The sequence below is a fragment of the Seriola lalandi genome, unplaced genomic scaffold (assembly GCF_002814215.2).
Source record: "Seriola lalandi dorsalis isolate HSWRI2012SDOR001 ecotype SW California unplaced genomic scaffold, Sedor1 jcf7180002054277, whole genome shotgun sequence".
Lineage (NCBI taxonomy): Eukaryota > Metazoa > Chordata > Actinopteri > Carangiformes > Carangidae > Seriola > Seriola lalandi.
Genome location: NW_019524830.1, coordinates 508,015 through 535,304, shown reverse-complemented (window position 1 = coordinate 535,304; position 27,290 = coordinate 508,015). Strand labels below are relative to the sequence as shown.

General features: G+C 39.2%; 2 protein-coding genes across 4 annotated transcripts in view; one reads left to right on the top strand and one right to left on the bottom strand.

The window, feature by feature from the left end:
* Window positions 1–18: 18 nt before the first annotated feature.
* Window positions 19–2,558, bottom strand: mrps14 (mitochondrial ribosomal protein S14). The gene is made up of 3 exons (XM_023405412.1): window positions 2,469–2,558; window positions 852–1,016; window positions 19–567 (listed from the first exon to the last, which is right to left on the bottom strand). Exons 1-3 carry the CDS (start codon window positions 2,535–2,537, stop codon window positions 385–387), a joined length of 417 nt encoding a protein of 138 aa, XP_023261180.1. The 5' UTR covers window positions 2,538–2,558; the 3' UTR covers window positions 19–384.
* A 13,779-nt stretch (window positions 2,559–16,337) lies between these two features.
* tnn (tenascin N) overlaps window positions 16,338–27,290 on the top strand; it is a 43,068-nt gene continuing 32,115 nt past the window's right edge. For 2 of the 3 annotated variants that reach the window (XM_023405463.2, XM_023405464.2), the window contains exons 1-4: window positions 16,339–16,473; window positions 23,203–23,400; window positions 23,617–23,817; window positions 24,057–24,431. In XM_023405463.2, the coding sequence (XP_023261231.1) occupies window positions 23,205–23,400; window positions 23,617–23,817; window positions 24,057–24,431 (772 nt within the window). In that variant the 5' untranslated portion in view covers window positions 16,339–16,473; window positions 23,203–23,204. Of the gene's footprint in view, window positions 16,474–23,202; window positions 23,401–23,616; window positions 23,818–24,056; window positions 24,432–27,290 lie in introns of all 3 variants that reach the window. The other variant, XM_023405462.2, reaches the window with a different exon arrangement.

The following is a 27,290-nucleotide window of genomic DNA, read 5'->3' as shown; positions in this document are numbered from 1 at the left end:
AAACTGACACACACTTAATGATGTGCAACAATATTTATTTATCAATTTCTGCATACAGTTAGTTACATGTGCATGTGGTCCACTTTTTCATATTTAGAAGAGCAATAAGGAAACATGGACAAACAATCTACAGAAATTACATACTCATGTCCTTGTTATCATATAAAAATACTGGAAACATGCTGCAGTAATCTCAGTGAATTCACTACAACACTTTCCAGGCTTTTGTGGGTGGTGGTGGAACTGTTTTATTATAGTCAATACCTTTAAAGACTCCAGAACAAGTCAATATTGAATGGTGATGTCCTGCTCTTCTGATCATAGCCACTGTCACAGCCTGTTTTTCATGATCCAATCCGAATGTAGTGTCCAATACACCCAGAATCACCACCTTGCCCTCAGAATCCCAGACATCTGGTTGTGATCAGCTAGATCACGGAAGACAATGCGGCTCACTCGCCACCTCCGCTTCACTCCCCGGGGTCGGGAAGTCATCACACACCTGTTGCGTATTCTCACAGGGCAGCTGTCCCTGGGTAGTGCTGAAATTTCTTTATTTGCCACCTCCTGCAAAGATTTAAAAACTGAAATCAGTTTTTTTTGTATTTTAAACAATTTGGAATAACTTTGGATATTGATTTTCATTACTCCCATGATGACCACAAAAGACACAGTTGTGACAATTAACAAAAATGTAGCTATTTTGGGGTGAGCACAAAGATGCAGGCTGAAGTTTTTTCAATTGACCAATGACAGCAAAATTGAGTGGGATCTCAGCTGGCATTCCCTTGCATCATATATAACTTTGGCATGCCACTCATACAACTATAGTTAGAAATATTGCAGTCTACCTGAAGCTCTTTGGGTAGGATGGTGTTCTTTCTCAGTGCATTGATCCGTAGCCTCTCATCAGCATAGTCAAAGGCCATCTGCCTTCTCTTGACATCCCTCAGCATCCTCCAGTTAACGTAGTAACATCTCACCTGCTCCACAGACCCCCAGCAGCTCCTCAGGGCCTGCACACAATGTTCCAGCAGTTGTTACTGACCGACAGCTAATGTTATGTGCTATAGCATGAATAGCTCAAAGTAAATGTGTCTAACAAGATCTGAGACTAATGTTAAAGGCTGTTCTTGAAGCCTTTTTGTAACACAAAGGTATAGATCATGCTCAGGGGAAATATAATCTTGTAGCATCGGTTAATATACTATTTGGCTATCAAATATGTATGCCCAAAAGATGGAGGCAAAATTATTAAGTACTAAGAATTTGTAATTTGTCTATAGTTTATTGAGAGAAATTAAAGAAGAAAACAAGTTTTTTAAATAGACAAATACACTTGATTTTACTACCATTAGTTCATGCATTTTTGTAGTAAGAGGAAAACGGTATTATTAAATAAATATTAATATTTACAAACTCCTCTGTTCTGCCAGGACAGTATTATTGTCCAAGTTCACATCAGGGGAAAAGAGCGACGCATTGTCAATAGTGCAATTTTTCACCTTCTTAGATAGTGCACTGTATTTCTTCAAGATGAATTTGTAAAAAAAAAAAAAAAAAAAAGAATTGTTTGTTGCTTTGTTTCTATATCTGAACCATACTATAGCCTCTGTCACCTTGACATATTCCACGCTTACATGTTTTACCCTGAGGGCTGCATACAGTGTTAACTTCCTGAGGTGCAAGTGCACAATCTACTGCAATCCAATACAGCTGTTATGCCATAAAGTCTACTTCCATAATGGCTATAATGTTATTCTTTGACACTGTCAAAGAGGTGTTCATTCAATTATATTTTTACGCACTGAGGTCACAGTTAGTGATGGTAGTATGCTGGTCTGCAACACAAAAAATTAAGAACACCTCTCAATGTAATGTAGTCCAGTGCAACACCTCCTATTATAATCTCACTCACATATAATTGAATATACCACAAAAAGTCTTCGCACAGGCAGAATTTATGGCGGAGCTGTTGTTTTAAATTGCAGCTTTTAGCACAGGTGAGAAATAGTAAACTGATGATTAAGTGAACACTGAGTGTCTGTCCCTATACGCTAACATTTCAAGTCACTGAGACACATTTGTTGAATTAAGACAGTCAAAGTGTCGTGATGATTTGTTGACATCTGCTTCAGTTGACGTGAAAAACAGACAGACGAATGTGAGTAAAGCTTAAAGTCACTGTCAGTCTTATATAAGCTTCTACAGACAAAACCAGTGAGAAATGTTCATATTTTAACCCAATCGGAGTCATCCGCTGCTGTTGCCTCTGAACAAACAGGTCTTCATTTAGATATAGTATAGAAGACGTTACTGAGCATTAGCTGCGAAGCTAACGTCAGAAAGCTACTTAGACCACTAACACTGTCAGCATTGATTTCTCTTTCCTTCTGTCGCTAATATGCAATGCGGTCTAAACAAAACACCTTAAACCACAACATACCACCCTAAAACGGATAAGTTACCTGCTTTGGGGCGCAGAGAGAGGAATAAAGGGCATTTAACCCTGAACATGCTATCCTCAGGGCTGCCATGTTGGATTTGAAAATGTTGTGCAAAACCACCAAAGAAGGATGATACAGACTGAAAATGTCGCCACCTGTTGACCAGGAGTGAAAAATGATAACTGAGGCTGGAACTAACGATTTTTTTCATTATCGGTTAATCTGTCGATAATTCTCTCGATTCTTAACGCCGAGGTGATTTCTTCATATACACACAGTTTTGTCAGAGCAACAGCCCAATCCCCAACATTCAATTTAATATCATAAAATACCAATTAAACCAAAAACATATTTGAGAACCAAGAACCAGGGAATTTGGCATCCTTTATCTGACAAAATGACTCAAAACGGTTAATCGCTTATCAAAGTAGTTGATAATTAATTTTCTGATGATCAACTACTCAGTTAATTTACAAATTATTGCAGCTCTAATCCCATCTTTTACAATTGAAAAGTTATAACCAGGTTATTAGAATGAAAAAGAATTAGAAAAAAAAAGATACACATGTGACAGAGAAAATATTCTCAGAAATGATTTAGTTTTTTTTTAAAAGTATTTAACTCCTGGATGCTGCCAGTATTTTGTGCCTACTGATGTCCATGAATAGACAGTGACTTTATTTTTTATGTATTTATTTTGTGTTTATAGAATAAATATCACACACCATTTTAGTGAAAACCAGAACATTAGACATCTCTACAATGTTGCTATTCTGTTGGATAGTGTTCTTCTGTTTTTCTTATTTTGTCCATAGCGTAAGTGAATATCACATTACATAACTATAAACATTTGAGGACTCATGATGGTATAATTTATCACATTTGAATGAATTCTAAAATAGCAATACTTAGGTATAGAAAACTGTCTGTCGAAGTAGCTGACTTTTCTGTAGCCAACAGTGGTTTTGATTAATTTGCTTTGTTGGAGATTTCAGGTAATGCGTGATCAAGATGCTAGATATTACATTTGAAGAGATTCAGCTACATGTATAAGCACCTAATAGGCAAACTAACTGTCTGACTTTCACATGTTCATTCAGAGACATTTGATTGCAAATTAGGTTTAGTAACAACAATGGAATATGTGAATGCTACAGTTCTTTATTGTAATTTCACTAATGAATGAGTCACTGAAAGGTTGGGGCTTCCATTTTTAAACCCTTGTGGTAATACTCAAAAACCAACAGGTGGCAATGTTGTTATATGATTATAAACTCATACTCACTTTCTTACCACCCACCAAAGGAACGATTCCCTTCTTATACTGAATCTAAACCTTATGTCTGACTGAAATCGTATTCTGAAAACCAGACTCGTCTTTCCTCCCCTGACGACCCCAACAATGAAATTCTTGTGTTAGACAAAACAGCGCACTGTGGTCTTCTTTCAACATGTGTTACAGCAGGACATTGTTTTAAAAGTTTTTATAGAATAAGATTTAACAATAGCAGCAGATTCCATTAAGGTTTTCTCAAACAACCCCCATTATTTTACAGCCTTGAGGGGATTCCTTCTTTCTTGGATAAATATTAACACATGACAAACTGCAGGCAGTGTTTCCTCTGTACAGCAGGCTGGAAAATCTGTACAGGCCTCTGAGTGTTGATCTAAATGATAAGTGACAGTAGATGATGTGCATTAATGGTGCTTAGAGAAAGTGGTACTTCAAGTCCTCATACAAACCTCAATAACTGGGTGTTGAAGTATCTTTGCTGTTTGATGAAATGACAGTTTTGTTTTTTTTTCCTGAGGTGGAAATATTCAACTGTTTTACTTTCTGGGTTAGTGGGTAACAAATCTTTTCAAATGACTGTAATTGTAAAATTACATGGTTGTCAACAAGAACAAAATATAATTTTGTTCAGTTTTTGAGATTTGGAAAATACATTGACAGCAGCAGTATGTCATAGTTAAACTGCTTCTTGACCCTCAGTTGGTTTTGGCTCATAGTTCAAACCCCTGAGGTGGCTGTTCCAAAATCACCAAGAAGGCAAAATCATTCCCCCTGTACTTTTTGTACTATAGTATGGATGAGTCAAAGACTTGAGAGGATCAGCAAAGCGAACTTCTATTTTTCCATATTGTAAACTTTATGATAAATGTCACCTTCTAGCTTGTGCCAACAAAAGTAAAGATTTGCATTGGTTGGCAAAAATCCCTCTCAAACAAGTTTCTTCCTGATTAAATGATGTAATCATGAGGCTCTCTGTAGATGCATTATACAGGACTTGTTGTTGAGCAAACTCATGCAAATTCATCATGATAGCCGTTGACATGAGCAGGTATCCTTTGTCACTAATGCTTCCTTGAGTAAGGTATCTATCCCTAGTTACTCAATGTGAACAGCTCTGCAACTTTACTGTTACTGACAGCATAAAGAATAGGAGTCTTATTGTGGCTGATAACAAAGCCAATGATGATGGCAATTACAAAGATTTGAGCTGTTGTGTCTAGCCGAGAGTGTTTTGCGCGAAGGGAAAGATGGTGAACCTCATAGATAGTACAGATAATACAAATGACAGAAGAGAAGCAATGCAGTCTCCTGACAGCTGGCAACAAAGAAGCAATTAAATATAAAGATGTCATGTAGACAGATATGTGCTTTACAGGGGATCAAGACCTCAGGTTTGATCATAGCAAAGCCGTGGGAGATGTGCGAACAAAGCCATGCAATATAAAAGTGATCTGTTACCGAGGTAAGTTAGTGGCACAGCAGTCCCATCCATTAAAATGACAGCAGTGCAGTGAACACGTTCAAGATTATGTAACTGAGGCTGAACCCATTAGGTGCACTGGTTTCACCTTACAACTGAAGCACAATGTAGAATCCGAAATCACATGAGATGCTACTTATACTGACTTTACTGTCATCCAATTATGCCCATGTACATTGATTGCTTGTCTGTATCCAGGGTGCATCATGCACTATTAATTTTAGGTTGTAATAAGAACCTTTATAAACTTCCCAGTCAATTTTATATCTGCTAGCATAACTTTTAGAGAAGAAAGATCCTTGGTTCAAAATGTCACTCAAGTAAAAACACAGAATTGTGATCAGTAATTAAGCATCTTAAGTAAGAGTACTTAATGAGTGGCAAATGGATGAATATTATTACTACTGTGGAAACATAAGTAAGCAATTGGTGTCGCAGCAAGTTAAGTTGGAGTTGATTTTACTTTATATACTGCAGGGTTAATTGTTAATAACTCATATTTTATAATATGTTCATTGGTGTGTATATTAAAAACTTATTTTTCAAAGTAATTGAATTGGATAAGCGCAGTATTTCACTCTGATGATGTGGAGTTTAAGTGTAAAAGTAGAATATAATGGAAATAATTAAGTAAAGTACAAACCTTAAGTTTCATCACTAGTACCCTGTTTAGAAGACGTTCAGCCCTTAAGAGATTGTTAGAACCAGGGGAAAGGTTCATGCCTGCATGTGACACAGTCACACTGAGGGAAAGCGCTCTGTTTCCACTAATACATCCCACACACAGAGCCATCACCAACCAGCTAACCTCTCTGATGTTCATCAGCTTTTCCTTCTGCTATGGTGGTTTAGACATCCTTTCATCCCACCCTACACAAGATGGTTTGTGGTAAACAAGGATCCTGTGGCTGCTGATTACCAACATACCACTTAGAGGTGGGTATGTGACAGGAACAATATGCTTTCTATCCACGTGGTTGTTTGAGAGTGTTTGATTCAGACACCGTTTTATTTAAATAATTTAATAAGGAGCAAGAGAAGATTGCATATTCACTCTTAATGTTTCCGTCTCCTGCTTTTCATATTGCACTACTTTGTTGATGAAATATAAGACAGATGCAGACGAGGACACTCACACACACACACACACACACACACACACACACACACACACTGAAGTCTAAATTCCAGTGTGGACCGTGACCATGTCTGCCGATGACATTTTAATAGGCTCAAATCAGCTTGTAAACAATAAACAAACTGCTGTCTTTCTTGGTGGGCAGGCTTGCCCCCTTTTGACCTTACTGTGTCTGACATGACATGTGAACATAAATCAGACAAAGACCACGTAATCAGGCTGCACCAGGCGGGAGCGAAATATATATTTAAAAAAAACGTATCTTTGGCATCTTGGAAGGAATGTGATGTGATGTGTGATTTTAGTTGGGACTGATCGGGGCCATAGTTGGAGTATATAGCATCACATCTCAGCGTGTAGCCTAGTACGCCTTTGGTAGCTCAAATATTTAAACTCAGTTTGGAGTGCAGTCATCTCCAGCTGCCAAAACAAAATGTTACTTTTATTTCTATACAATAACATAATATTATATGGGGCCATAATGTGATGGAATTTGGCACAGACAACAGAAATGTCATGCTTCTCTGAAAAACTTCGGATTACCAACTCTGTGCTGTAGCCCAGCCATGATCCTGGTATTTTTAAAAGTATATGACCTGGTCACAGTTTCTAACACAGGCACATCTAACATCTAGGCTTAACTCACAATTAATTTTTTTTTTTTTTTTATCGTATAGAGAAATTAATTCAGTTTCATTGCAATTTAGCATATTTTTAAAGTATTTTCTGAAGAGTAAATGGACACACAAAGAAAGTTGTAATGCAGTGTATTTCACTTTAAGATGTGGACAAGATTCTTCTTCTGTTGGATCCGTCTACAAAGAATTGCTTTACTGAAGGATCTTGTGTGTGCCTACTTGTATCTACACCAAGTTAATTAGTCACTAAATGTCAAGAAAAGTATTATGTCTTGAACGACCGGCCTATACAAATGTGGTCAAATGCATACAGTACCTGGTGCAACGAGGAAAAATCTGACAGTGAGATATTTCCTGTATTTCTCTGGCTGGCTAAAATAAATACATTTCTCTCCTTGAGATGTCGTAAACTTCCCAAGCGGAGCCACAGCTCTCAAGCCTTCAACTGGTCCATTATTCTGTACCGGACGTCTCTCACAAACCTTTTTGCCAAATGAAAAGAACCAAGCACATGTTACAGTATTTAAAGCTGCTTTAATAAATCATTGACAAAGCAAACCATTCAGACTGGATTTTTGATCATGGAAAACTCATGCAGCAGTGCAAGTATATTTAAACACCCTATAAGTGCGCTTTCGGGAGAAACTCAGACATCAAAATTAGAGGAGAGAAGGATCTTTGTGGCTTTCCAGCTTTATAACTCAACATGCTATTGAAACAAATGCAGTTGAATTTGGGTCCACAGTGTTTGCTTTTACCATTATAAGCTCTGCTATTAATTCAAAAAGAGTCTTTATGTCTCTAGGTTGAATTTTAGAAGCACATTTACAATATTTTGTTATACCTCATGCAGTCTGGTGAATAGACATTAGGTATCAGGCACTGAATCAGCAGTCTTTAACCATTACGATGCCTTCACTGACATGTCAGCATGGGAACTCCTTCTCCTTTAAGTAATCAGTGTCCATTTGAAGCAGACACAGCCCATTTAGCAAGAGGCCATGACCCAACTGACTTAGAGGTCCCTGCTTTCCAGACCTCGGGAATGTGTAGCATAGCCCCAGGAGATACAGAAAGAAGGAGAAAGAGAAAGAGAGAGCTTGTTCAAATTTATGGCATACAGACAGGTAAGCACATTTACATCCCTCATGAATAAGTCCATAATCAAACACATGATTATGACAACTTTAAAAGAAAATACTCCTTAATTCAGTACATTTAGCCAGAGGCATGTTTATCTAAGAGTGCAAAGGACAGGGTATTCCCTGGAAATATGATTATTACATCTGATATTTAATGAACAGGCACAGAAATTAATAGGAAATTAATAATATTAGATCAAACATAAAATATCTGAAATACAAAAATTGCCAAGGCAAATGACTAATTATTAATACTTATGCCATGACACATTGTATCAATAGTCTGGTGAATGTTTTGAGCAAATGAGAAAAAACTAAAACTCGGCACACACATGTAATTCCATCCACAAAAACTCCGGTCAAACTCAAAAAAGTTAGATTCCCTACACTTTCCAAAGTATATAATGTTTCAGGAAACTTCCCAGCACACAAGAGGTCTTCATTTTCAATATCTGAACAATTGTGTTCATCATTATTATTTTCTTAAAGCTGAATGATATGGGCAGTAGTGTGATATGTGATTGTATCGTACCATCTGTTTTACCATTCTTGTTCTGGCAGATAGATTACCTACTCAATATTATCAATCACAATATTGTAAGACTTAGAACTGAGTCTTTTGGGTCAAGTAAAAATGATGAGTCCCATCTGCAGATATGCTGCGTTCACTTATGGTCTGCCGAAGGGAGCATTTTTCAAAAGACATCAACTCTCCGTCTCATATTCATGCACTGCTGCACTATTTGTGTGAATAAAGTGTTTGATGCATAACCTCATGAAGAAAAACATTATCTGGTTTATGTTTCGTGCCAATACTGTTTTTTTTCTCATTTCAAGGGATATAAAGGGATATTTGTAAAAGCTAAAACTGCATTCTCTTGATTTTTTATGGTTAGATGTTAATGTCATTGTCAAGGAGAAGAACAGAAGTACTTTGAGATGATGAAGTCTGAATTTAAATGAGCGCAGTGACTTTGGAGGGTAGAGAAAAAGAGACAGAGACAACAAAGGGAGAGAGAGAGAGAGAGAGAGAGAGGGAAAGAGAAAGGTACAGACACATCTGTGATTATACTTAGTTACGGGACCACCAATGCTCTAGGAAGTGTAGTCCGCAAGCTTTGAAAACAAATCTTTCTTGACCCAGGAGAATCAGGTGAAGGGTAATTCCTGGTGTCGTTTTACGGAGCTGAAATAATTTCCTCCATGTCAGGGTCTGAGGAAGTGTAGATTCATGTGACCTCTGTTTTTTCCATGTTTGTGTTTGAATCATATTAATACAGGCAGGAAATTAGTCATTTAAAACTCTCTCTGAAAGTGTGTTATTTGTCACTGTCACTCTCTGTAACCGTGTGCCTCTATTTTCCAGTGGAGACCTAAAGGTCTCAGCCTGTCACTCAGACACTATCTTAACTTTGTTCTTGCTGCCGGCTGAAATTAGATATCTATGCCTGAGAAAATAAAATAATGCAGAAATAATTTATCCACTGCACTGATTTGTCACAAATGTAACATCAATGCAGAGTTACACAGTTCCCTTTTATTTTTCTTTCTTGTCTTTCTTGTCCCTTGGGTGGTTACTTTTATGGAGAAAGTGACAAAGTCTCCACCATGCAGTTTACTCCATTCTCACTGTAAAATTAGTATGATCTTTACCTGCTCGAGATTGTCTATTTTTGTAAAATTCTCACCTTTTTTCTCTGAGTAACAGAAAAAGCGATGGGTGAGTCTCTGAGATCAAACGCCGTAAGCAGTGCTGGGTTATGTCAGCTGGTATGGACCGGGGGTCGGGTCTCCGCACGGCATCTAATGACATGATGACCCGACCCTGAGGACTGGTATCCCCATCAACCCAGGAAGCTGTTACAGCTGTTGACACCAGCTCATCTGTCAGGCTGCTGCTTGACTTGCCTTGTCTGTTCCAATCAGCTCATTTGCTCATGTGCTATGCTGCTAATAATCTTTCTGACAGCAGGTTGCTCATATTTTGTGAGTCGTGGTGTCTGTAAGTAGCTATTAATAAACGTTGAGTTAAATATATTAATTCTTTCCCCTCAAACAGTTCCCACTTTTCTAAGTGGTTATCTGAAGCAGATGTGTCACAAGAAGCCGTGGATTGTGCTCATGACGTCACATGTCTGAGTCCAGACCACAGCTGTTGCTACATATCATTGTCAGATCATTGTTGTCGCTCTTTACCATGTGCTGTCTAACAAAACAAAAGCCACATTAACAATAATCTTGAACAACAGTCTGAGAGCTGGGTGTGTTGACTGCTCACAGTGGTTAAACAACATTATCAGATAATCACAGTGTACAATTATTCCCCTTATGTTGCTTTTGCGAGTCTGAGTGGTTGAAAAAGAACATAAAACTGAAGTACGGTGTGCATTAGAGATAATGAAAGACAGGGCAACGGCTTATTGTGTATGAACATGAGCATTATTTGTGTGTATGTGCCCACAAGTTTGTTCGTATGAGCACAGTGTGGTAGGCATCAAAGAAAGCTGAACACACAACAAGAGCCTTGAAAGGAACACATTCAACCGAACCTCCATATGGCATTAGTTTGTTTTCCCTTTAGTGACTTAGGCTTTTTCTACACCGTGTCCTCTAATCTGATCGGCTTTCCACCAAAGTCACACACGTTCAGTTTACACTGGTCAAAAATAAGAGCAGCCCCCAAGACATTTGACAGCTGTAAACATACAGAATATGGCATCGAAAACCGGTATTTGCTCCGCTTTCCCCTGATCTGATCTTGTCATTTCCATGTAAACAATGGGAAAACATTTTGTCTCTATTTTTGCATGTTTAGACGGGAATAGAGAAATGCCACGGTGATGGAAAATTGTCAGCTTTGAGTTGGCTGTGTTAATCTAGCCTAACAACCCCCAGACAAGCCAGACATTTAGTCAGTCTTTAAACATATTTCATGTGTTAGATATCTGCGGGTGCTATTTGGATCCGTCTGTCAGCTCTCATTTTGCACACAGCCCCTCACAGTGTAGCTCCCCTTCAGATCAAATCAGCCCTCTCAATCAACAGTTTCCAGACCCTCAAGGAAACAAGCGATCAGTGATGTTACAGTTCTCCTTTCTACGGTTAGCCTGTGTGTGATTAAACATATCATCTGGTTCAAAGGGTAGAGTTAATGTGCTTTTTGTATATTTACTTGAAGGAATCCAATGAGGGTTCATTGAAAGCGGTTGTTTGAGCACAGATACACATGCAGTTATAAATGGCTGATACAGTCAAAATGTCTAAAACTAAACTAACTATAAACTAATGTAGCTTATAGTGGGACTGAGAGTCTGTCTGAAATAAATGCTTTAGTTATGGGCTATCTTTTTTAGTTGTACTGTCTTAGAGCATGTGCAGTATATAGAACTAAAATGCCTTCTTTGCTTGACATGAGAACTGATATTAGAACTATAGAATATCATTGTTAAGGCTGCATTTAAAGATCATCCACTATCCACGAAGTTGTTGATTATTTGTACAGTTTAATCAAATAATTGTTTAGAATATAAAATAGATTCACTGTATAATAGTGAAAAATGACCATCACAACCCAGGATGATGTTCTCAGATTCCTTGTTTTGTCCAACTCTCAGTGCAAACCCCAAAATTATTCAATTTAAAATAATATAAAACAGAAAAAAACAGCAAATCCTTTGACATTTAGAGGTATTTTGAACTTAAACGAGTGTGAAAACTGTGGTCAATTTATTTTCTGTTCATCAATTTATCAAGAACATTAAAATTTTTCTTAGCTTTCATGTCCATTTGAAAACAGCGATAGTTAGAGATGTTAGAACATCTTGATGAATGCATTCACATATTCACATTATTTATCATCATCATCATCATCATCATGATCATCATCATCATAACATCCATTTGTTAAAGAAGACATGCAGTAATAAATAACGCATTCATCAGCTCAGTTAATGCCGTCTTTGGCTACTGGTTCCATAACGTGTTAATTACAGCGGGACATTAACCGGCATAAGTACCTGTTGTAAACAGTAGTTGTCTTCACATTCTGAATGGCTGTTCTAACTAGAAATATATGAGCATCATGAAAGCTGCTGTTTATCTTGGCCGGGAGGAAAACCAAGATGAGCTGCAGCGAGGGCAGAGGACAATAAATTACTTCCTCTGTTTAGGAAAGTAAAATCCCAAAATCTGCTGGAGGAAGCATGAGAGATACCAGCATGCTCATGGCTTCATTAGTTCTATAAGAAACACCGCACATGTTAAGACTATTAACAGAATCTGACGTCATTTTGTGGAATAATGACAAATTAATCTTTGATTGAAAAAAGGCATGTGAGTAACAATTTTTTTTTACTTTTACAAAAAAAAACTGATGAAGAATGTATGAAAATATATGTGATCAAGGTAAAACTTCATACAAGTATTTAGAAAAGCTTGTGTATGATGTAACATCCAGCATTGTTTTGATTACAAAACCATGATGAGGGCCGCCCTTCCACCTACAACCAAACATTTCTGTTCTGATAATGAGGATCTCATCAAGTTTTTAGAGCATGAGAAAACCACAAGCCACATGGGAATTTATCATGATCAGGTGTTATTGGTATTGTACAGCCCACAAGGAATTTCCAGACATTTCTCTCAAGTTTGGCCGTTGTAAATGTGTCACTATCTTCAATTCTGATGCTCAGATTTAAGACGAGGAGCACTCATCACAAATCAGGCAGTAGTTTTCACCTCAAATTTAACTTTCTTGCAAGCTTTCATCCTTGCACATCCCTCAGTCCAACATGTGAGAGCAAGTGTTTACACGTGGTTAATAAGAATCAAAATACAGCCTCACATAATTGAATAAATAAGGTAGCCTTTTCCATCACATAAAGCAAAAGTGACTAAGTACCTCAGTCAAGGACCAACAACTGTGCTGACCTTTAAGCATGTCCAGGTTCACATTGTGATGTCAAAAACACCTTAATCCAGCAGCTTTAAACTTACAGTTTCTGTAAATGATTAGCTTCTGGTCTGGAAGCAAAAGAACAGGGATAAGTAAAAAAGGAAAATAAGAGGTGTGTGGGCTCCTTCTAATAGGAGTTCAGAGATGGTCGTCCCCCCCCCCCAGAGAAAGGAAACAGACATGCATCACATTAACGAAGACATAATATAAAATTCACCCTGCAGTTCTGTTACATCTGTTGCTCATGAGGGGAAAGTTTCCCGGCATCTTACAATGGGAAACAGTCATATTTCCCTACAAGTATAGTGACATGCATGAAATATTTTCCCATTGTTCCATGAAACACTGTAAATGTCATCACCTCCCACAACACACGAGGGCATGAGTGGAGTTCAATTTGCCGATCTGACGCTCTGTGTCTACTTTGTGTTCACTCAAGCTGAGGATTTCCCTTGTTTTTAGGAATGAAGAGAAAATATGTTTTAGCATGAATGAAGTCTGCGAGTATTTAAGACCCTCCACTCTCTCTCCCTTTATATAAACATTCTTATGGTTTTACAATAGCACACAAAAGGAGCTACTACGCTGCAGCTACTGACTAATTGCAAAAGTGGGGGTAGAGGTAATTCCAAGGGAATGATGTTTTTCGAGAGTAAGATTAGTCATTATTTTCCACAGAACCACAAAGCATCAACAAAAATGTTCCCTCAGAAGTAATAAAAAGCTCTTGTAGACAGGTTCTTACCTGAAAGTGAATCTTAATGCTTGTTGACATTTATGTCAAACCTGTTGACAAGTTTGCAGTTTGAATGATTGGTCTGTGCGTGTGGGTGTATGTGTGATACTGCATCACTCACAAGTGATTTGGCGTTGGTTCACCTATTTCCAAATCCCAGAGCCCAGTGTAATTGGGTCCAAACATTTGAAGCTGATCTCAGATAAGCAAGAGTCTGCTCACAACTCTACACACATACACACACACACACACACACACACACACACACACACACACACACACACACAGACATGGAAGGACACAAGTCGTGGCAAAAAGACATATGCCGCCTTATTTACCACCAACACACGCACTGAACATGGAGACTTGTTGGCTACATTACAACCTCCTTGTGTTGCATGTAGTGGCATCTATGTATTAGCAAAATATTTCAACCTTATAAAAATAAATTTAACTTAATCAATCTTAATCTTTTTGTTGTCCTTATTCTGTAATAGAAAGTTTCATAACTCTCTGATAATAGAAATTGGCAACATGGGTGGAAAACTCTGAACTTGCCTGAACATTACATCCACTGTTGTTCCAAGGTTAAAGCTTAACATCCAGAGGAAGTGTAAACTCTCTGTAATGACTGTGTCATTATGGAACGTCCGGTGATTCATTCAGGAGCTCTTTGCTTCTAAATGCACAACAGACACTGTTGCAAAATGACAGATGTTATCTTTCAAGAGTTATTTTGCTTCTCAGTGACAATGATATTGACCTTGTTCTTTTTGCCTTTTTCTAAAGCCTGGCAAATATGCCATGAAAAACCACTGTATCTTCAATACACACAAAAATAATATGACCAGACCTTAGCTAAAAGTTCTCTTTTAACAATGGATCAAAAGACAACATGAAAAATGCCGTTCATACTGACCAATTTAGTGGTTCCCTTTGGCTCTAGGGATTGTCTTAAGCTGTTTTCAGCAACAACATGTCCATGTTGGAGCATTTAGCAGCTAAACCAGCAAGATCCAGCTAAATATTTCCCTCAGAAGTTGGTGGAGACCAAAACAGAAAACAAATCAGAGAAGGGGAATTAATATTAGATTATTAGATTAATCACTTAGATTCATAAAATAGAGAGTTTTATGCAGGTAACTAAGACTGGACACTGCCATTAGCAGGAACATCAGTTCTTTTAAGTAAACCAGTTTATGCAGCGTTTGCTTAAATGCTTTGTCTCTTTTATCTGTGATTGATCACATTCAGGCTTTCAGCTGGTGAGCAGGTTTGATGTATGCCAAGTGCCAGAATATGTATTGAATTCACACACATGGTTTTGGTGCCAAACATTTCATCAGATGTTGGGTAAGAATGGGAAAAAAAAACTCTGTCCAACGCATAGGAGAGTACAATTAAAAGTCTTAATTTGTTCTGTACAAACACCTGCCCTCCCGGCCTCAGCTGCAGTGTCACTTGAACAAACTCACCGCCGTCTGTGTTCCCACAGAAACTTGAAACCTTACTTATATATTTAGAGACAAACAGCCACTGTCAGCGTAAACTATTGCCAACCTTGACACCTAGGGGCCTTTGGTAATGGTCATGGTGGTCGAGGCTGATGCGCGTTTTCTGTCACTGTTTGTTTCAACGCACCGCAGCATTATTTCAAATTTCAATATTCATACTTGCATAACAGAAACCAAACTGACACAGTATAGTTTTTCTTTGTATGCTTTTAAGTGATCAATGCAGTTTTTGATTAGCTTCTCTGTCGGCTTGAAGGAGTTAGCCTGCTGGAGGCTAAGCGGTAAAATAATACAGAAATAACTTGAGAAACATTTCAGAGAGAACAATAAATGTTTTTTGGTTTCTAGCTGCCAATCATCCAAGTAATGTTCCAAAGGACTCTTGTGATTATTATCACTATTTCAGGAAATGCTCCAAGCTCTTTTTGTTTGTCTCTAATACGATCTGTATGTCACTGCTGTGTCCGGGTCATTTGGATCCAAATTTGCCCTTTATTTTAAGACTTCTTGTGTAACCCCATGTACAGTTTTGACTTTTAAAAGCGTATTTTGTCAAAAGTAACGTCTCCCCAGTGGTTCCTTCTATCATAAGCCTACCCTAGGTTTTTTTTGGCTTCAAAATCGCTCCCTTGAATCCAACCTTTATCCAGTTACTGTGTTTAAGACCCTACTCCTTCTGCTAAATAGATTAATCCCAGCCTCCTCTGCTAGCTACTGCAACCAGAAACATATGGGGAGGAAAATAAAAATTTGTTATTAAAAAAATAAAGAAAGTGTTGAGATGATGAAGAAGCAAGGTAAGAGGTGTGTTTAGATAGAGAGTGATTAACTCAAATAACAAACGCTGCTCATGATCTCTCCTCCTCCTTCTCCCTTTTCATTCAATCCCTTGAGTAGAGGAGACACTCCCAAACTAACTGCCCATTGGCCTGTAGGCATTTGGGAGAGATTTTAACAATTGAGGAGGGAGGGGTAGAGCAAAAGTCACTGGCAGCGAAGAGGTCTTTGAATCATTGGGCCCGGGCTGTCAACAGGTGGCAGAGGCAGAGGCTTGGTGACTGACGTTCAGTCCTTCAGAGAAAAGAGAGACAGAAGGTAGAGGAGGAGAACGTTTGAGAAAATCCTCAAGGGTAAGGCAACTTTTTAGTTTTACCATTTTATACATTATACATTCATTTAAACATTAAACTACATTTTTACCCCTCTATACAATATGTTTGTAGTATTGAATTTTTGAATGTGATATTGATAGAGCTCATCGTTATTCCAGTCGACTATATAGGTGTGTGACAGTTTTAGATGTTTCATTGCTGTATTTTGTTCAACATTAGAATTAAAGTCACTTACTCTCTTAAATTTCTGAACATATAATCGGCTGAATCAAAGTTGATTTATCATGATGACTATCAAGTAAAAAAAAAAAAAACTGATGGCAACTCAAAGTTGTTAATTCTGCTGAGCTCAGGGAATGCTCATGTTTATTTTCTACATCATCTCAAGGGGACCAGTTATGCTGTTTACTTCCCTCATTATCTCTATCTTTTCACACAACAAATTCCATCTCAGCTATTTGCCAGCTTTTCTTTCTCTCCCATCTCCCTTTTTTTCTCTCCTGTCACCTAACTCCCTTACTCATCTTTCCTTAACTCTGTCCTTGTCTCCTCATCCCTCGCCTTTCTTTCTGTATCCTCTCTAAGGCTCCTCTAAGACTTTAATGAAGCAGCGTGCATCCAATTTCACTTTCACTCCTATTTCGCTGTCAGGTAGTCGAAAGTTGGACTTGACACCTGGAATTCATCAAGTGTCCCATGACTGAAGCTGTTCTTTTTATGTTAGTTTTCATTTGCATGGCAGCACTTTGTCTGTGGGAAGCTTGCGGATATCTTGGTATTGATATGTGATGGGGTTTGACACATTAAATGAAGTTATGTGAACGTTTGGTGCTCAGTGTAAACTTGTTAAGTTTACAAAAACCTTTTTTTAAAAAAAACATTTTAAGTGAGATGCTCCATGAAAACATCTTGAAATTTGGATCAGTTATAAAAAAAAAGTAATGTGGATATTTGGAAATGCTCAGACAATATTACATAAATCAACATGATTATTTCCCCATTGGTACAACTATGACAGCCTTTAGTGCCTGCAAACGTGTAGCCTATTAGAGTTATTACTTATGACTCCAGTTAACGTTCACACTGTATTGTAGATAACCCTCAATTGTCTGTCAACAAAGGTGCCAGCACAAATTTTCCTCTGCGATAATAACATAAATATTTGTATTAAATATGTGCTGGGGTGATAGATATTCTCACAGGGCTGTCAATCCAGAAGATTTAGCTTTAATGCTACTGTGCTGGCTCGGGGAATACACAGAAGCCCTCACAAAATGAGCTACAGATGTGGGCCCTCAGCCATGCAAAATGATAGAGAGAGAAAGAGAGGGAGGGAGGGAGAGAGAGAGTGAGAGAGAGAGAGAGAGAGAGAGAGGACCCACAATCCTGAGTGGGTGGTTTATAAAAAGTATTCAGATTGCATACATATGTTTTTTATGGTGTTTTTCATTTACCTTCACTGATTGAAAATGACCCCAGGGAACAAGAAAGCTACTGAAAACACATTTTTATCATTTCAAAAATTAATCTCTATCTAGAATTTTGGCTGTTTTTATTAATGCCCAGGTTGCATTATTTTTCTTTTTCTCTTTTTTTTTGGTAGGTCAGGTTTTCATTTGGCAACCTCATTGAAACAGTCGAAAAGTGCCTCTATGGTTCTTATGAAGCGAAGTCCTTATCAAGGTCTCGTTGTGGTCTGCATGGCAGCAGGAGGCAGACAGAATCATGAAGATATAAGCTCTGCTCTCAGACGATAATTGCTTTCAGCTTCGTTTTATTCATTTCAGTTTCCCTGTTCTGTCTGCAAGCTGCTGCGTGGGGAAGGAAAAAAGGAAAGGAAAAGAATGCCTGCAAACACAGCAAGTTTGCAACCGCACATAAAGGCACGACCTTGCCGCTCCTCTTTTTCAACCCTCTCTTCTTCTCATCCTCAAGCTTGTTGGTTTGGTCCTTTGAGATTTGTCCAGAGTTAAAACCTGGCGAAACACTCGGCCTTTTGTCTGAGGCTTAATGCCTCCCGAGAGAGGACAGGGCAAATGTACACTGACTTCTTCTTCTACTGCCGTCTCTTTTCTGAATCTGTATTCCCAGTACAAGTTATTTTCTACAGCTGTTTGTCTTGGTTCTCGTTATCTGTCCTGCCCTCCCTTTCTCTTGTTCTCTCAACCCAACGTTTGGTGCATTCACTGTTTCCAAAGCCCTGAGAGTATAAGGAGAGGTTTGGAAACACACACAAACACACAAGCATCCCTTACAACTTGTCAAGAAGCCTTCAGTGAAAGGTGTCTGTGGATCCAGACACTATTGTCTGTATGTGATTAAATTGCTGTTGTTACTTCTGGAGGCAAATCCCCCTCGTCTCTATCAGCTATAAATGACAAGTTTCACACACATACTGTACACACATGGGCCAAGTCCCACGCACTTCTGTCTCCCTTATAAAAGAGTGAACACACATTACAGGTAGTCAACAAACATTTTACAGGCCCATTGACATAGCTCTGCTTTGACATAGAGAAGTTATTGTCAGAAAGGAATTTTTAACAGTGTTTAAGGACATGTTGAATTTTACTTGTGTAGGCTTGAAAGCCAGGTTGAAATGCTATCTGGAACGGCCATGTGCTGAGTAAGAGCATCCACTGGACTGCCAGTCTGTTTTTCTGCTTTATCCTGCAGTTTGCAGGATGCTTATTGACTTGGGATGACTAGTGGCAGCCAGCTGACCTTAAATTATGAATGAGTTGGACACTGATGCCAGGGTTCAACATCTTTATGTCACGGGTCCACTGGATCTCTACATCCATCTTCCATATATCTATCCACCCATCGATCCACTCATAGATCCATCAATCATCCAGTGATCCATCCATTTATAACTGATCCATCCATCCATCCATCCATCCATCATTTTCCCAGCATTTATTTATTCATTTATCTATCTATATATCATCCACAAACATGGCCGCGGGAAGTAAGGGTGCACCCTCTATTCTTTATAGTGTTGGCATGACCAGTTCTACTCTGCCTCAGAATGACTTCTTACGGTGACTAACCACTCTCACTCTCACTCCTCACGCCTAAACCAAACCAATCCAACCAGCGAAGGCAACGATCATTAGCCAATCAGAGGCAGTGTAGGGCGGGTCATGTCAACTTCACTGTAAGATTAATAAGTTTACAACCTGTTGCTGTAGCATTGATAGTTAATGATGGAAGAAGGCGTAATGGAGGAAAAACGTTTTGCAGTTTTTTTTTGGCATACCACCAGCTAAAGAGAGCACAGGGGACGCCCAGCCTACGCAGGAGAGCAGCTCCACCAACATTTATAATTTAGTATCGGCGCTAGCAACGCGACCACTGAGGAGCTTGTTGCTAACAGGTGTCAGGGTAGGACTGACTTGGCGTCATTTGAGGAGCCTTTCCAGCCACCCAACTTCAATTTTTCGTCCACAAACAAGAGCTATGTTTGCAGAAGCTGAAAAACTCAGTCATGTATTTGCCTGCCCATCTCTTTGGCCTTATCAGAGCGGACCTTCTCTGCCTTGCATCGCGTGAAAACATGGCTACGCAATACCATGACCCAGATGAGACAAACTCACTTCTCCCTTATGCATGTCCACATTGACATTTTGAACTCATTGGACATCCATGCCCTGATGAGAGACTCCATTTCCGTAACACATCAGCACAAGGCCACATTTGGATTATTATAACCACCTGAGCACCTGGCCTGCAGCTCAAGGTAAGTTATTTGGTTTAAGGTCCGAGCAGTCAAATATTCAGTCGTCAATTACTTTTAACATCACACTGATATAGCTTTGACAAAAATGTGCGTATTTGTTGTTACTGCTGCTGCTTTTTTGGTCTGTGTTGCAGTATTATTGTATGGGTTGGGGTAAAATGCTCCTTCCACTACAGCAACCCTAACTTAAAACATCTTCCCGCAGTCCTGTGCACACATGTATTCATCTGGTCATTACTCAACCAACATCTATCTATCCATTCAGTCATCCATCATTCAGTCATCCATCCTTTCGTTGATTTATAATGGACACATAAGTCCATGAATTAATTTCCATCAATCCATTCCACCAATCCATTAATTAATTTATCCATTCATGTAGTTATTATACCATCCATCCATCCATCCATCCATCCATCCATCCAATCCAACCATTCATCAATCTATCTGTCCATTCATCCACCCATACCGTGCAGTCAACAATCCATTCATCCATCAATTTGTCCATCACCCATCAACCCATCAGTCAGTACATCCTGGTATTTATCTCTCCATCCATCTACTAATTTATCTTTCCTTTTTTCCATCCAACCATTCCTCTACCTCAACTGTGACTGCACCACTTCCCCCTTTGTTTCCCATTTCCTCTCTCGATTAATTCTTCCATCTGTCTCTCTTTCCCACACCAGGACATTCTTAGCAGTCAGTTGTGGCACTCCGCTATGCTTGGAAGGTCACAGTGCTATCTCTTCCAAGAGAAATAACAAGAGAGGCCTGAAAATGGCGAGCATCAAATAAAGCCTTGACAGGGAGCTATAAACATGCTTGTTAAGCATCTGTGTGCGCCAGCACTCAGTGCCATTCCACATGGCTATAGTGTACTAATGTGGCTAACTGCTAGACTGTCACCGATTCACACACACTCTCTCCATCATTCCCTCTTTTACCTATTCACTCTCTCTCACTCACTTCATCTCTCTCACTCTCCGGTCTTTTCTTTCTATTTCCCTTACTTTCCATTTGCCTCTCTCCATCTCCCCCTTAATCATCTATGGTTTGCCCTCCCAAATCTTGGCCTTTGATAAAACACGCACTAAATTCTAAGTTTTGGCCACCACACAGGGTCAAAAAAGCAGTTTCCCAGTGATGTCATAGCTTGGATTTCTTGCACAGGCCTCCAACCTCAAGCTTTTGACTAGCAGCCATCAAACAGACAGCTAAAATAACCAAGCAAGGTCAAGCATATTGCATTTTGGACTAGTAAGAAACAGGTTATGGTAATTACATGTCTATTTGTCTCCCTTAAAAAGGACTGGAGTATTTTGAATCACAGAGCTACTTGAGTTACATCCTGTGCAAATCATCAGAAGTAGGATTCATAAGCCAACGCTTATTTAACTGAAAACATATTGTGTCCAATTGAGTAAGTGATGTAGCTTTCCACCTGACTTATTGAAAGTACATAAGACCTTTCCGTACCACTCAAAGGTCAAGTATGCTGTTATTTAGGATCCCCACTCAGGATCTCTGTTAATCTGGTATCATCATGGTGGCTGGAGGATTGGAAGGTTTTAGGTTCACTTGTTGACATTTTAATGTTTTGGCCGATGCTGTCCCTGTGTCCAGCGGGATTTTTAGGATCTGCTTCTCTCTCTGGACATTTTCTGCTTTTCCATCTGTTTGAGTCTTTGACACTCAATGAGCAAATGTTTTGATTACAGGGATTTCCAGTTGGTCTGCTGGCCCCCTCTTAAAGCTGCAACCACTTAACAAACATCAGAATAACTTAAGATTTAAAATGACCAAACTATAAATAATTAAACTTTTATATATCCGATGTGAAGTCCAGCTAAAACAGTGAAATAAGTTTGAGGAAGAGAGTTCTGTCTTCTGTGGTTAGTATGTGCAGTAAGGGGTTTTGCAGTGTATGCATGTTCCATAGAATTATCCTGTGTTGTTTCAAACAAATCCAACAAATTTATTTAAACATGTAGGCTACTGTATATTGCTATGCAGTTTTCCAGTTGTCAAGCATCACAGTGGGTACCCCAACCCTTTATTACTGAGCTTTCAGTCACTCTATTAGAGGTTTTGTGTTTCCATAGACCACACAAGCTCAGCACAGTTAGATCAGAAGTTCCTGCTGCCGCTATTTAAATTTTTACACCAGAAAGTTAAATTCAGACCAAAGTCCCAAAAAAAGGCCTTCAGAAGGTTAAGACGGGCATGCTATTTTGAAAGCATGTAATTTCGGTTCCCTGGGGAAGCCACTGCAAGGTTTTATGTTCACATGACATCATTGTCATTAGATACAATGACATCATCACTGAGGACAGGTTTCTGAAGCTCTGAAATGCCTGACTGAGGACAATTTATGGTTTAGAGCAAAAGGATCTCTGGCAAAGTGATGACTGCTCACTTTCTGCTGCCATACTGTGGAATGAGGGGCATAAGAAGCACACACACACTCACACACACCACAGTGACATAAGGGTTCAGGTTTCCAGAAATTAAATATACACCAGCGTGCCCCAATGAATGTAATGTAACTTATGTACCATTCAGACTGTATTTCTGTCCTCAGTTCTCTATAAATCTCTGACTGAAAGAGGGTCACGTTTGTACTTTCCAGCCAGAGACTGAAGTCCAGCCAGCCATGACGACAAACATCTACAGTTTCAGTAGTCTGTTACACTTAGTGCATGCAGAAGATACAATCTCCAAAAAAAAATGCATATACTTGCACTAAATAACAGATGGAATATATATTTCAGCTCAAAGCGAGGTCTCATGCCACTCGGTGTGAAAATCTTAGAAGTGAATTTGATGTGCAATTACAGTCACAAGTGAGGAGTTTAGTTTTGTTCTTATTGATGCTTTTTATGGTGTATGGTAAAAACAACTTTACTTAAACAAATACTCCTACATTTTGGGAAACATGCTTGTGAGGTGAGCCGCACACTTGCCGTTACACTTGAACAATCTGCTCTTATCTTGTCCTCTAGCCATGACCACTAGACTCCTGTGGAGGGCCCTGTGCCTGCTGGCCCTGCTCTGCACCATCTCACACTTGAGCTCCGCCGACAACTACCCAGACCCCTCAGCCCCAGAGCAGGGAGTCACCTTCAGCCATGTCTATAAAATTGACATCCCAGGGAGCTCCACTTGTAAACTAGAACGCCTGCCAGCCCAGGATGAAGCAGGTCATTAAAATCTAAATAAAAATAAAAGGATGCAACTAAGAATATTTATAGACACAAGCAGGAATATGAATATGTGTATGCAGCTGTAGTATATAGCTATAGTATTGCATGTTGACTTTTCCACTGGGCATTAATGTTGTACTTAAATCTTTGACCATTTTCAACCATTGCAGTATATTTGGCATCTAAAAAGTAGAATTTTTTCCTATTTTGTAGGTCTGCAGACAGAGACCACTACGAATGGAGAGAACGACATCATCTTCAAACACAACATCAGGCTGCAGACGCCAAAGTGTGACTGTGAAGAGTCTGAAAGTTTCAAGTCCTTGATGTACAGAGTCAATGGGCTGGAAGAAGAAGTCAACTACTTAAAGACCCAGTGTACTCAGGGCTGTTGTGGAAGAGGTGGTGCTGCAGGTAAGCTGTGTCACAAACTTAATATTTAGGAGGCTGACCAAGGAAGTCAACTCTTGACCCAGAACTGATAGTGTGAACAAATGGGGGAAAAAAAAGATTTTTATTTTATGAGATATTTTCTATGAGCGAGTGAAGAGGTTTGCAAGTAATGCCCTTAGAAGCCACAACTCTGTCTTACAACCTATAAATTATCTATCAAGCATACAGTGTGACCTTTTCACCTTTTTTTCTTTCTCAAGGTGTGGACACGAGCTGTAGTGGCCATGGTACCTACCAACACGACACCTGCAGCTGCCTCTGCAACCCAGGATGGGAAGGCCCAGATTGCTCAGTGTCCTCCTGCCCGGACGAGTGCAATGACAACGGCCGATGTGTGGATGGGAAGTGTGTGTGCCATCAGGGCTACACAGGAGATGACTGTAGCCAGCTGATGTGTCCAGACAATTGCAACGACAAAGGACACTGCGTGGATGGAAAATGTGTGTGTTTCCCACACTTCACCGGCGAAGACTGCAGCGTCCAGAAGTGTCCTAATGACTGCATCGGTAATGGCCAGTGTGTTGACGGCCAGTGCGTCTGTGAAGAAGGCTTTTATGGGGAGGACTGTTCATTAGGTAAGCTATTCAAATGCTGAGTAATACAAATTCTGTGGAGTATTTTCATTTCATGCATAATAACTCAGTAATGGATGGATATATCCCTCCATTTAGCTCAAAGCCCTGGACACACCAGAAAATGGAACAGCATTTATGCGTCCTTGTGATATACTGTATGTGGTGCTAAAGGCTTGATGATTAGTGATGTTACATTCGCAAATGATCCATTTCTTTTCAACAGCTCTTTGGTACGAGCGAACGGAACCAAGTCATACTTGAGAGCTGTTCTGTTTATCATTTAGCCCAAATTTCACTGCCTTCCCTAAATCCACTCCCCTTCACGCGAGCAGTGAGAACCAGCCAGTCACAAGAGGTGGATGTGCTTGTGGAAAAAAAACGATCCAAACTCCAGCAGCCGCACTTTGATGCACTTCAGCCATAAAAGCAATGAAAAAGCTGAGTGAAATATTTGCAAATCAAAAATATCATTGAAAGCAGGGTCACAATCTACACTGCCACTTAAAAACACAGCAATGGTGTAATTTCACCAGTCAGTCAGACAGTCAGGGACAGACATTTATAGAGCTGGCAAAATGGAGCCATAAGAGAACTACATTTCCCATCTCAATTTGTGATGTGCAGAGTACTCGCATGGCTAGCAGGTGAACTACAGTAGCTGATGAGGTAATGGCTCATACACTAGCAAGATGGGGAACACCATATTCATACATAATTATTTTAGACTGGCAGTTGTCACTCTGGCTTTGCTGCTACCTCATGGCAAACTCAGGGCCAGCTAAAATGAGAAGCCTGCTACCGAAGTATCGTGTACCTTTGTGAATCAAAAGGAGAGATAAATGATTCAGTAAGAGATTAGGTAGCATTGTCTTTTAGCAAATATTTTTTACCAAAATTAATCAGACACCTTTCTTATGTTTTTGGCCTTTAGTACTGAAGTCTTTTCTAATATATAATATGTTACAATGACCAGCAGCAGAATCCTTGTTGCTGCTCGTACTATAAAAGCTCCCTCAAGGAGAAGTCTTATCCACTAAATCTAATAAACTATTTGCAATAAATGGTCACTTCACTGATGTAAGATGTTATGGCAGTTTTCATGATGGCCATAGTGACCTACTTCTGTGGAATTCAAAGAATCTCTCCAACAGTTATTTCAGATATAGCAGCTGATGGGGGCCCTTTCAGTGCGCTGACCCCATGACCACTGGCAGCTTTGGCCTCTGGACGACTTCAGGTCACATAATACCACAGGAATATAAGAACACCCATTGGTCTTTTGGGGCTCCATCAAGTTTTGACCCCGCAGAAGAATCATCATCTTTCCTGCTAAATGGACTGCTTGCCAGACCACTATTACTGTACTGCCTCAGGACCTGAGTACAAAATTGCATTTTATGGCAATTTAAGGCCAGGCGAGCAGAAAGGTGAGCAGCAGCTGCCAGGCATGGACAGTTTAATTCACTGAGTTCACACTTTCAGACTGTGACAGGTTCTAAAGAAATCCAGAATATTCAGTTGCAGGTAAATGTCAAAACTGCAGTAGGAGCTTTAAGATATTCTCCTTCATAAAACAACATATGTCTATATTTGTCTATGACATTTCTTTAACCCAAAGGACAGAACACACCCTTTAAAGCAGAGGATATCTAAGGTTTACTATGTGTGGTTCCAACAAAAGAAGATCCACAGCCAACTTCGGGTCCTGAACCAAAGTTTTATAAACCAGAATAGAGCATAAATGGTATAGTCTTCACAGTAGCAGGTCAGTTATGTCAAACCCTTGATGGCGATTTAGTTTCTTCAAGCTGCGTTTTTGCTCCGCAGAGGCAGAGAATAGTTAGAGACAGATCTGCAGCTTTTCGTGTGTAGGTGCTGTTGAATGGAGTCCAACATCAACATTGGCACCGTGTCAGAGGAAAAAACAGGGAGGGAGGGAAAGTGGGAGGTAAGAAAGAAAAAATACATTGTGTTGACTTTAGGTGTTAGTAATAATAGTGGTAATAAGCAGCGGGAGAAGAGGAGCACAAAAGCAAAACAGTTGAGACGTTCTTTGTTTTTTGTGGCTACCTTCCATTTCAACACCTGGATGATGGATGTCAGTCTGCTCCCTGGGTGATGACGGCAACGTGACTCTCAGAGTATTCCTTTAGATAGACTGTACATCCATTACAGGGAAGTTGCATTCCAATGTGATCGATGTTAATATAGCTTCAATATTGTTTTTTTTGTTTTTTTTTATCTCCACTATCAAAGGCAGATGTAATGTGGTTTAGAGAATCAGGGGTGCCATAACAAAGAAAATATGTTCTTAGCCTAAATTCTTGTCAATCCAGGGGTAAAGAGGAACATTTAGCAGCCACATCTAATGAGGTAATCTGGATATAATGAATATAGTAACTTCTTCAGAGCTACATCAACACATAGCAGATGCTTTTTGTTTAACGCTCTTATCAAACTCTCTTTGGCGGTCTCAAAAAATTTTCCTTTGATTTATGGACGCATTTAAAGAGATTATGTTCAACATAATGTACCCTTTGAATTTTTCAACTCAAAACCATATTTGGACAATTTTTTCAAGTTCCATTTGAAAATATTCCCTTGAAAATATTTATAAACTTGGGGGGAAAAAAAGATAATAGGACACAGAGGAACAAAGAAAAAGAAGTTGATTTAATTCCCATTTCATTGGGCCAGAACATTGTTAACAGTGATACTTCCTTTGTGCTCATTCACTGCAGATTTACAGTCGTTTTATGTTGTTTCAGTCATATTTTCCTTCTTCAAATGGTATTTTAAACATTATCAATCAAAGAAGGCACAAATCACTATTAGTCTCCACTTTTTCCAATCTTAATA